General features: G+C 29.3%; 1 protein-coding gene across 1 annotated transcript; it reads right to left on the bottom strand.

Annotated features, from left to right (window-relative positions):
• Positions 1 to 7,516: 7,516 nt before the first annotated feature.
• LOC128552888 (uncharacterized) lies at positions 7,517 to 12,381 on the bottom strand. Its single transcript, XM_053533957.1, has one exon. It carries the CDS (start codon positions 12,376 to 12,378, stop codon positions 10,294 to 10,296), a length of 2,085 nt encoding a protein of 694 aa, XP_053389932.1. The 5' UTR covers positions 12,379 to 12,381; the 3' UTR covers positions 7,517 to 10,293.
• Positions 12,382 to 12,619: the final 238 nt, after the last annotated feature.

The following is a 12,619-nucleotide window of genomic DNA, read 5'->3' as shown; positions in this document are numbered from 1 at the left end:
TAATAAAAACTAAAATAAAAAATAAAGTAATATATAATATATACATGTTTAGAACAAAACAATATTGTGAAAGATATGAATTAACTCCTATTCAATTAGATACAGCTTTAATATCTGTCTTGGGAAATAATGTTAAGCAACAAAAAAACGGATATCACTTTACAATTAATGATAGAAGCTCATATTTTGATTGGTTTAATGGTTATTTTGAAGTAAGTTTTAAAGTAAATAAGCTTGCTGATGGTGATAAGTATGATGGAGCCAAATTGCTCTAATTAATAATGCAGCTTCATTAATTGATCAGTTAGTGGTTAAACAAAATGGAAAAATTGTTTATGATTGTAATAATTTATATAAGGTAGTAAATGTAAAGAGTTTGGTTGAATTGTCTGAGGATTATGCAAAATCAACTGGAACAAATGAATTTATTTATTTAGATACTACTGCTACTGCTGCTGCTGATAATAATTCAGGTTTTAAATTTAGAAGGGAATTAATCCAGAATAATAAAGAGGTAAATGCTAAGATTCCATTAAATAATTATTCATTTTTTCAAGGTTTAGAAACTAATATTATACCTCCAAGTCAAATTCAAATAACACTGCAGCTGACAGATGATGATGAATTAATTTTTAGAGCTGGCGGAGACCCAGGTAGGGTAATTGTAACAAAATTAATTCTATGGGTTCCACGTTTGGTTTTTAATGAATTTGGGTTTGATCTAATTACTACTGAAAGATTTAAAAAAGCAAGATGGTCATACCTTCGGGAAATGATGACGCAATCAACTGATACACAACAGATTAATACAACTTTTAGAATAACAGCTGGTGTAACAAAACCACAACATGTATTTGTTTATTTACAACGACCTGACAAAAGTAATAATCAAGAACATAACCCACATTTATTAGATACATTTAAAGTTAATGCAGTAGGTGATGCTTGTACTTTGAGTTCTTGTCGTCTTGAAGCTGGTAATGGTGTTTTTTATCCAGAAACAGAATACACAAGTATATCAAGAATATATGACGATGTAATTAATTATTATTATAAACAAAATAATAAGACTACTGGAAGTCTGCTAAATAGATTTAATTTTCAAAGTTTGTATGGATTTATTCATTTTAACTTAGAATATAAAAAGGAAGTAACTACAGAAGATCCTAAGCAGATTACATTAACAATTAAGTTAAATACACTTCCCACTGCAAGATATCGTATTTACGCAATTGTATTATATGAGGAAACAGTTGAAATAAATACTATTGGAAATGAACTTGTTATTGTTTAAATAAAATAAATATAAATTATATATAATGACATCAAATTATATTGAATATAAAGTTAACCTTACAGATGGACAAAAGAAAAATTTAGCACAAGCTTATAATAATAAAATTCCACATACTTTTAGATTAAAACATGAACAATTACGTGGAAACTTCCCTTTACTATTAACAAAAACACAAATTAATCAAATTAAAAAAGCTGTTGCAAATAATAAGGGATTAGTAATTACAATTTCAAAAAGCCAAATGTCCAGTCAAGGTCAAAATGGTGGATTTTTAGGAGCTTTGGCTGGTTTGTTAGGAAAAACAATTCTTCCAATGGCAGCAAAAATAGCTCCAAAAATATTAGCCCCTCTAGGCATTGGAGCCCTTTCTGGGCTAGCCAGTACTGGTGTTAGTAAAATATTTGGAAATGGTATGATTTCAGTAGCTAATGATAAGAGAAATATGATATCACCATATCTTACACCTAATCAAAGAAAGCAACTAGTAGGATCTGGAGTGATTAAATTAACACAAAAACAAAAACAAGACGGCGGCTTTTTAGGTATGTTGGCTGCTAGTCTAGGAATACCTTTGATTACATCTTTGTTAAGTGGAAAAGGACTACAGATTGATTCACAACGGAGACCTTACAGACGAATTCCTATAGTAAAAAAAAAAAAAAAAAATTTATAAACAAACCAATATCTAACTTTGAAATTGAACAATGGGTAAAACAATTAAAAATTAACAACTTTAGGGGTGTATTTAGTAGAAATAATTTATTAAAATTAAAAGAAAAGGTTGAATGTGGAATTATAAATTTGGACGACTCTGTTGGTCCTGGAACACATTGGGTTTGTTACTTAAATAATATGTACTTCGATCCATTTGGACTTCCTCCGCCGAAAGAAGTAATTAAGTATATACCAAATGTAAAATACAACAATGTTCAATATCAAGACAAAACAAGTACACTCTGTGGTTATTATTGTTTATTTTTCATTAAAATGTTACAAGATAAAGTACCGTTGTATGATTTATTGTATAAAATACTAAAAATTAATAATGTAAAACAAATGAACAAACTATTATAAATTATTTTAACCAATAAGAACATTTATTTAACTGGAATAATTAATATAATGGGAATATTCAATAATATAAATGAAAAAGTAAATAAAATAGAAAGACAATTAATAAGAAAACCTCCATTGTTTTTAACATGTTATACCCAAGATACTGATGGTGGATTATTTCAATGGAAAACTGTAAATGCTAGTCCTGGTTTAGTTCAAAATGGTAATAATGTAAGAATTAATTTTAATTGCATTTTAATTATTCTTGTTGATGCAATTAAATTAGATACAGGAGAAGCTAAATTACAAATAAAAAATAAAGAAAATGTAATTCTTCAAAGTTATCATGTAAAAAATAATAGAAAAAATGAATCTATTTCTATTAATTATGCAAATGAATTTAAAATAAATGATGTTATTTATATTAATTCTTTAAACGTTATGAATATTCAGTTAACAATTTATGGTTCTATAATTTAAGTTTTAATTTAAGAATAAGCTAATGTATCAATACCATTATCAAGAATATATCTTTTATCGTCATAACATGATAAAGATGTTTTATTTATAACATAACTGGAAAGATTGTGTTTATTAGAACGAATAACTTTAAAGGTGTGATTACTTTGAGTTGAATTAAACAAAGTATCTTTGTAATTTTTATGAACTATTGTTTTCTTAACAACAAGTTTTTTAATTCCTTTAGATTTTTTAACATTTACTTCATTTTCTAATAAATAAGAATACATTTTACTTCTTAATCCAACAAATTCAACAATGGGAATGCCGGCAGCTTCATCTTTAAATTTTCCAATTACTTTTTTATTATTATCAAAATAAAATTTTGAATTACTATCATAATCACTATTATCAAATAAATCTTTATCCTTATAAAAATCCTCATATGCATCTTTGGTTTTTATTTCATAACATAATGAATCAGTGTCAGTGAATAGTAATTTACAATTACCATCATACTTTTCCTTAATGTAATTATAATGAAAATCATACATTAAATATTTTGATAAATCTAGAATGCACATTCCAACATAACAAGGTCTGTTTAATAACAAACTTTCTTTTATTCTATGAATACCAAACAAATTCTTGTTAAACATCGTTGAACTAACAAATGAAGGTTTGGCTATGTATTTTAATAAAATATTTTCATCATGTGTTAATTTAATATTAACCCTCTTGCGTAAATTCTCCATCGTCTTACCGAATACAGAATTGTTCATTAACTTAAAAAAGTCCTTTTCAAATGAATTTTTTGCTTTAGATCTTTTTTGAGTATTAAAATCAATATACTTTTTTAACCAAGGACTTTCATTAAAAGTTAATATTTTGTGTATTTTTGTTACTTTTAACCCTAATTGTGTATATAGTTCAAGATTTTTAAAATGAACTACATAATTTTGTTTTTTCATTAAAGTTGGAACCAACTTCTTTACATTACTTTTTCCTATTTCAAATTCTGTTTTAATATTTTTACTATAATCAGAAAGCCATTGATCTGGTATTTTAATTTTTTCAGGAGCTAAAGGATAATCATTATGTACAGTATGTAATTCTTTTGGATATTCAAGATCACATTCAACTATAAAGTTAGTTTTACCTTTTGCAATTAATTTCTTGAATTGTTTTTTCGGATATAAATTTAAAGTTTCCAGAGGTAAAGGTTGACACATAGCCCAACCGTAAAGGTTATTGGCGTCGAGGTATATAATGTATTTGCTTTCTTCTTTTGAATTATAATCTTTCATATATTTATTGTTTGCTTTACTGTATCTGTTTGAAATATAACTTATTCCTCCTCTCAGTCCCTTTTCAATAAAAAGACACATATCAATATCAGTTATTAAATCTAACTTAATTCCAGTCATTTTTAACATTGCATCCCAAGCTAAACCAGGGCTACTAAAATAATGACAAGGATCTAATTTGTAGTACTCTAAACATAGTTTTCTAAAATTTTCGAATACATCAGCTAAAAGTAATACGTCAGTTTTTAAATATAGATCATGATATTCTCCCATTGTTTTTATTTTAAATTTATTCCAAAGAAGCTTTGCTTCTTCATATTCATTATCAGATATGTGTGTTTCATTTAAAATTGAATAAAACTCTTCTTTAGAAGGTAATTCTGTTTCCTTGAATTTTTTTAAATGAATCCATGTAATCATATGGATAAACACCTTTTGTTTTTAATAATTCTATATTTTTATCAAATTCTTGAGATAAGTATTTAAATTCTGGAATATTTTTTACTAAGTTATCCAATGATTGAGACATAAACTGGAATGAATCAATAAAGACCAAGTCAGAAATCATAAATGCCATATATCTTTCCATATTGTTAGGAATAACATTAATTTCTTTTTTAAATTTCCCTATTTGTTGCATAATAAAATGACCGTCATAACCTCTTAAATTATGAAAAATAACAGGAATTTTATGTGTTAGTTTAAAATTAATATTACATTCTGAGTGAGCACTTCCTCTAAATTTTCCTGTTATATGACAATGGTCTCTTACTTTGATTGAATCTTCTATATATTCTTTTTCACAGATATGACAAAACTTTTGTTTTTTAAATTCACTTTCATCTTTTTTAGACATTCTTAGTTCTTTGTTAAAGTGCTCTTTAAATATTTCTTTACAATATTCCTCTTCTTCAAGCATTTTTTCAATAAATTTATAAACTGCATTAGGACCTCTATAAATCTGGGTTGGTTTAGTATATTTATCGTCATAACAACAAACAACTTTATAGCCGTAACCACAATCTATATGATTTTGATATGGTTCAGTAAATGAAGATTCAGTTGATGGTAAAGCAGTTAAAACGTTTTTAGTTATTGATTCAAAATCAGCATAAATTACAAAAGGTACTGCTAAACCTTTATGATAATTTTTAAATTGTACTTTACTTCCCTCTTTTGGCATTTTTACGCCTTGGATACCATTAATAGCTAAACAATTTGGAATATGTTCATTTAATATTCTTTCTTGTGAAAAATTCTGTAAACATGATTTGCAAAAATGTTTTTTATGTTGATCTTTGGTTTTATTAAACATTAATCTATTAAAGTCTTTTATCCAAACATAATGTTGTTGTTTTTCGTTGGTAATTAATAACATGTCACATCTTTCAGAATAATAATATTTTGATATGTACAATGGATAAATACTATTTTCTTCATAACCAAATATATTAAATGATATTTCATTTAAAACTTCTATTTTAGGTATTTGATTTAATGTAACAGGAAACTTTATTCCAGTATAATCAAGATCGTTTATATGTTTTTTATAATTTGAAACTCTTTCAGAATGTTTTGTTACAGGAAATTTATAAGCTAAATGACACCATCTAAAACATTGATTATCATCATTCTTTATATTTATTAATCCTTTCATTGAATTTTGTAATGGTTTTGGTAATTCTAAATAACTTGAAGCAGCCAATGGACTATACTTATATCTATTTATATAATGAGCATCAACTGACTCTATTCTCCAGCCACTTCCTTCAGAAATCCAATTACCAATTCTATTTATTATTTCATCAAAAGCTTGATGTAAAGTTTTTTTTTATTCGTTTGTGTTAATAATTTCTAAAGCCTTTGATTGAAAATAAGCTGATTTATATATTGTATCAGTTTTATCCATTTTTGCAAAAGTTATTTTTAAAACAACATTTATTTTTATACCTTTTAAAGTTTTAAGTTCAGATTTAAGTATTTCATAAGAGTCGTTTATAGTTAAATATAATTGATTCTTTGGATCTTGTCTATATGTAATTTTAATTTCAAATTTCTTATAATATTGTTTTGCAGATCTCTCGATTTCCATCTATATATTATATTTAGAAAATAAAATTCGTTAAGCAAAAAAGGATTAAAAAAAATAATTAAAAAAATAATAAAATAAATGAAGTTTTAAATTATCTTTAAGAAGAAATAAAATATTTAAATTTATATCTTTTTCCATTAGTTTTTGATATTCCACATTTTACTCGGTTTTCTCCTTTGCAGCACATTGTTATTAACCCAGAATTAATACCAAGGTCTTTAGACGCTGCATAATTGCTTTTATATGTTTTTTCTTCATTAGTATCACAGTCGGTTACAATAACTTTTTTAGGATTGTTTCGAATATTATTTGGTCTGGGACAATCACATAATCTTTCAGCATTTTCTTCTTCAGTTAATAGACAACCACAGTTCCATTCAAATAAATTATTTTTTAAAAGATAAGGATCTATAACATTTTGTAATTTATCAATAACGTGATTTTTATATTCATCGCTAACTATTTGATCAAGTTTTGATTTAATAACATTTCTTCTTTTAAGAACTTTCTTATATGAATTTTTATCTGGATTCATTATTTCTCCTAAAGTGCTAGATAATTTTGGCATAATCATTCTATCTACCTTTCTATTAACCATCTATATATAATATACTTATAGAAAAAAATCTTTAAAAAACGCACGTAAAATTTAATACAGCTCTTCTTCTTTTTTACTTTTATATCCGTTAAGTTTGAATTCCTTCATATACGTTTCAAAAGGCATTGAATATTTTTTTTCTTTTTGCATTTCTAATAGTATTGTAAAAATATCCTGAATAACTTGTTTCTCTTCTTCTTTATTTACTTTTCCAATCCGTGCTTTTGTTATTAGTTGTTTTATTTTTTGATGATGTGCTTTTAAAATAAATTTCTTGTCGTCAAGTTTTAGTCTGTTAGTAAATATGGTAATTACTGATGGAACAGCGCCAGCAACTGCTACAAATATAGGAATAGCTGGAACAAGTGCTAATGCAGCTGAACAACCAAAGACACCTGCTGTAATATATAATCCGGTACTTACTCTCCCACAAAATTTATAACTTTTTCTGTAAGCAGCAGCTAGTTTAGTTAAGTGAATGATTAACTGATCTAATGTTTCTATTCCATTATTAGAAATTAAATTTTTATGGACCATTTATATAATATATATTTTAAATTAAATTTCTTCCAATTCACTAAATGGTACCCAACTATTAAATTTTTCATTGTAACCTTTCCATTTTACTAAAGCTTGTTTTTACTTATAGTCTCGTCTAATAACTTTTTCTATTCTAAAAACTTCTTGTGTAGTAGATAAAAGTTCTTGTTCATAAAATGAACCTTGAATTATTTCATTATTTAAATCTTTAATAGAGTATGTTCTGGGATTTGTATTATTAATTTTATAAATTATAAATATTTCCTCTGTCCAGTTTGGTGTATATCCTTTTTCAAAATGTCTTTTAAGTTTGCTTAAGCGAACTCGATCACCAATTTTAAATTTTGCTTTACTCTTTGGTATTTTTAAATCACCATATAAATTAAAGTAAACAGTACCTTTATTTAAGTTTTTACTAGCTTCGATTGGTGTCATTTTTATACTAGAATGTTTTGTTTTGTTATATTTATCAACCATATCCTGCAAATTATCTAAATAAGTATAAGTATTATTTGCTGTAAAATATTTCCACATTATTCTTTTTAAACTTCTATTAAATCTTTCTATTACTACAGCCTTTCCTTCATTAAATGTATGGTACATGTTAATTTTATTTTTATTCAAAAATGATTCAAACTTTTTATTATAAAATTCTTTTCCTTCATCTACCCATAAATTTACTGGTAATCGTCCTTCTAAAATTATTTTTCCAAATGCTTCAGTAACAGATTCTCCAGTTTTATTCTTTAATGGAATAACCCAAGCATATTTACTAAATATATCAATAACGGTTAACAAGTACTTTACTCCTTTATTATATTTTGAAAAAGCTTGCATGTCAACTAAATCAGCTGACCAAGTATCATCAATGTCATTAACTATCACTCTTCGTTTCCTAAATTTTCGTTTAATTGGTTTGTGTAATTCTTCTGCTAATTCATCGCTCCATGTGATTCTGGGGGTATACTCTACCCCCTTTTCCCGTTTTTTGATTTTTGTCCGAGACCAAGTGTGTATTTCGTTTTGATAGCTGGTTTTACAACTAAATGTTTTGCAATCTTTTCTCCAAATGTTTTTGATTTAGTTTTATTTAAATTGGAAAGCATTTGCTTATCACATGTACCCTTTTTTACACCACTGTCATAGCAAAAATCATGGTCCATACATACTGCATCCAGTTCATTGACAGGGGGTCCATTATCTAGGGGATTTCCTGGCCCACAATAATTATATCCTGGGAGTGTTAAACCTTTCTTAGGTAATAAAGGTAACATTGCTTTGTGAATATCTAAATTACCCCCTGTACTTTTAACAAACTTTGATTTCATTTTTCCACAAGATGAACAAGTAGCTTTTATCATTTTTCTCCCGTTTTTTGTTGTAACATAATGAGGATTTATATTATCAGTAAATCTTCTTTCTTTCAAACAATATATTTTATTCTGTAAACTCATCTATATCATATGTATTTAAAACTTTTTAGTCGGTTTTAACTGGGTTTAAAACCTGTGGGTTTTTAATTGTCCAGCATTGAATTTTTTAGAATAGGGACAAGGGGTCAGTTCGGACCAAAGACTAAATCTTTTTTTTTGGTTAAACCAGAGGTTTTCATTCGGTTTAACTAAAGATTTAAAAGATTTTCAGCTTGTATCTTTGATAAAACCTGTGGGTTTTTAATTGTCCGGCATTGGTCAGTTCGGACCGGGGACTGAATGTTAAATTAGGTGAAATATGGCTCCGCTGCGGTATTGCTGAAGGCCGCCGGCCCATGACAACATGATATAACAAAATATATATTACACTTATTGACAATGTGGTGTATGGTACATAAGTCTACATACATGTACAAGTCAGTTCAAAAGATCTTTTCGGAGTTTGCTTGCATACCATATATACATTGATAAATTATTGACAACAATTTCATTTGAAGAAGACATCAATATATATAGAACACGTGTACATTGACATTCGTAAAGAATTTGTGAGGAATATACTTATGCCTGAGGTCGCTATACACAGGACATTTAAGAACAAAATGATATTCTTTTTCTATATCGTTTTGACAAAGTATATAAATACGTTGATGCCTAGATATATTATTATATCGCCCTCTTTCAATATCCAAATCATGAACTGAACATCTTAGTGTACTAAGTTTCCATTTCTAAGTTCCCTGTACTGGTTATTTGAGCTTTCACTCTGTCCCTCTGCTCAGTTCGTGATGTGTCTGTACTTCCTTCTCTATCAGTACAGACACATCACGAACTGATAGAGAAGGATTTTTACTTTCATAGCGGCTGCCTTGCTATGTAAAGCGTCTTTATACAAAAGTGCTACATAAGTCTGGTAAAACATATAATTTAGTTAATGTCTAACATTGCTAACACTTGTGCAGTACTTTGTTGAAATGATGCTGATATGAGTGATATTGCAAAATATGATACAAATATTTTTGCCCACCTGAGCCGAAGGCTCATGTTGAGCTGTTAGGATCGATGAATGTCCGACGTCCGTCCGTCTAATCACATTTAGTTTGTTTCCACTCCAACATCCGAAATTTGTAAGAAATCTTAATCAAACTTGGTCAAAATGTTTTTGATAACAATACCTCGAATGAGTTTCGTTTTTGGTTAGATCGAATCATGTCCGGGTTTATGTGCCCTTGATGGACAGAATTTGTTATACTTCACTTTGTTTACATTTAGCGATTTCATTTCTGCCTTGATACTAATTATATTTATAAAAAAATGTGTACGACCTCATAATCTTAGATTGGTTAGATTATTATAAAACTTTGGGTTGATATGACCAGAGTATGTGCCCTTGATACTACTCGTAAATGCAAAGAAAATAGTACACAGGATATTCAAACGTTTGTTTTTGCTTAAAGAATAATCCAGCAAAAGCGAACATGTAATGTTACTGGATACAATCTTAGACACTTTTACAAAAATCTATATAGCAGTTTAACCACATGCCATCTGGCCACGTTATGAGTAGGCTTCATGTCCAACGACCGCTTGTAACAAGTGAACGCGTCCACTAATCTGTCTTCAAGTTCCATACACTGACCGAGTAGATTCAGGGCTGTTTCCCTATGGGAGAGGCTGGGCTCTGAATCAATCGTATGAATCAGTCTGCATAGAGCTCTCTGTTGACCAAGGTGATTGTCCAGTCTTCTGTATGTCATGTACTGGAGGTAGTAAAGGTATGGAAGGGAATCAACAACCGCCCAGTCAATCCAATGACAATGCTTATCTCTTGTCCGCAGTTCTTCTTCTGTACATCTGAACATTTCATATTGCAAAGCAGTTGATACACAACGTTTCTCATCTCGAGTGAAAACCACCCCAAAGGCAACATTTGTGTTCATTAAAGTTTTGTTATCATTACTTAAAAAACAATTATCTGAAAATCTTAGGTCGCACATATCATCACGGATGGGTGTACTGTCGCAAGCACAAATCGGTTGAGTAGTTCTGGTATCATACCTTTGTTCCACATCATTGAGAATGACTGATGCCTTGCCTATATCCCCAGAACAGAATAGAACAGACGCTAGTTTCAGACGTCCTGATGCAACATCAGAGTCAATACCTAACGACAGCCATTGTAATGATTCGGCAGAAATACACTGACCACGTGATATGTCAGCAGATGCTAATTTTGTACCCATTGTTGTACATAGTAAAGGTGCCGTCATCTCGGCTGCAACACGATCAGAGCAGCTACCATTTTCACGAAATTGCAACACTTTCCGAAAGCCGTATTTCATATCATCAAAATTCAATGTGTGAGTATTACTGGTATTAAAACGATCTACCATAGCTTGAAAGTATTTATGAAATAATCGATAAAGGTCATAATGTACCACTCTGTATGTATTCATGTGTGGTGACATAAACTTATTATTTCTCATATTGAAAGGATTGTACGTTGCAAAAAGTCGCAAGCCAATATTATCTATCTTTATCCCTAAAATCGCGATACAATTACTGTCAATTATATTTCCTATGGCATGTACTACATTATGTCTTGTTTCTAGATCCAGCCGCCCATCTAGTAAATTATTTTCTGGAATAAAGTAATGTGGACAATTATTTGTGAATACGCATAACTGCAGAAGTCGCAAGCTCATCATGATACAAGAAACAAGATTTTCCTCCATCCATAGTTCTTGGCTTATTATTTCAACTAAATGCATTAGAACAGTTTTACATTGATAGCTTGTCAGAATGTCATTAAGAAATGCTTTCATTATCATTTTCAGAACAACGTAACATTTGATCTGTGTAATATTCATGTTGAACATCACACAACGTTCTGCTAAAGACGTAGAGATTCTCCACTCTAGTCTTTCAGTTTCACTCAAGCAGTGTCCAGTAGGCACGACAAAGCACCCACTGTTTACTGCAAAACACTTGAGATTCCTATCAGACCATGTGTCTTCTGCAGCTCTTGTTACCCAAGGTAAAGCTTCTGTTGGCCAGCTCTTACAAGGCAAACCCTTCACATAATCAGCGTTCAAATATGCATTTGATGAAGCAGGACCATGTCGTATCATTCCCATATCATCATTATGAAAAAGTGTATTTTTCACCAGTACTCGCCCTTCATCATCATATTCACAGTCATCAGTAGGTAAATCTTCCCATGCTGCAGCAATATCAGACCTTAACACCTGAAGTCTACAATAACCTGGTGCTACATTGTCCCGAAGCATCAGTAAGTTTGCTTTACCTCGCTCCCATTGACGCCAGTCTTGTATTATTTTGTACATATTAGGGCAGATCAATGTATCTCTATCAGCATTAAGTCCTAGTGTAGTAGTTCCCTCTGTTTGACTACCAAAATAGAAATGTGTAATATCACCTTTACTGATGACATAATCCTTTAGTGTGTATAAACTTTCCATTAGAAGTCCCGTTCTTCTCCTCATCATAACTGTCCTTTTATTCACTCCTATTTCATCCAGGACATGCGACAAGCGGAAGGAAAAATCACGTACCTCGTCTGATAGTCTATTCATGATACGGTCCTACAAGAATAAAGATAGATGATTTTATCTTTTCATTGATAGAACACGGTATTTTAAGACTACAGTTTAAATAATTTTTCTTTCTGATTTGTTTACAAAAGATCTTAATTAATTTCAGGCAAGAATTACTGGAGTATGTAGGTATGTTTTAGGAGAAGGGTGTCTTGGGCGAAGTTTCAGATAATACTGAGATACATCGTAATAGTTCTTTGCTGTCAAAATGGAAATGTCG

This window comes from Mercenaria mercenaria, unplaced genomic scaffold, assembly GCF_021730395.1.
Source record: "Mercenaria mercenaria strain notata unplaced genomic scaffold, MADL_Memer_1 contig_3265, whole genome shotgun sequence".
In the NCBI taxonomy this organism is placed as follows: domain Eukaryota; kingdom Metazoa; phylum Mollusca; class Bivalvia; order Venerida; family Veneridae; genus Mercenaria; species Mercenaria mercenaria.
The sequence above is the reverse complement of the archived record's forward strand: the minus strand, read 5'-3'. Positions and strand labels throughout refer to the sequence as shown.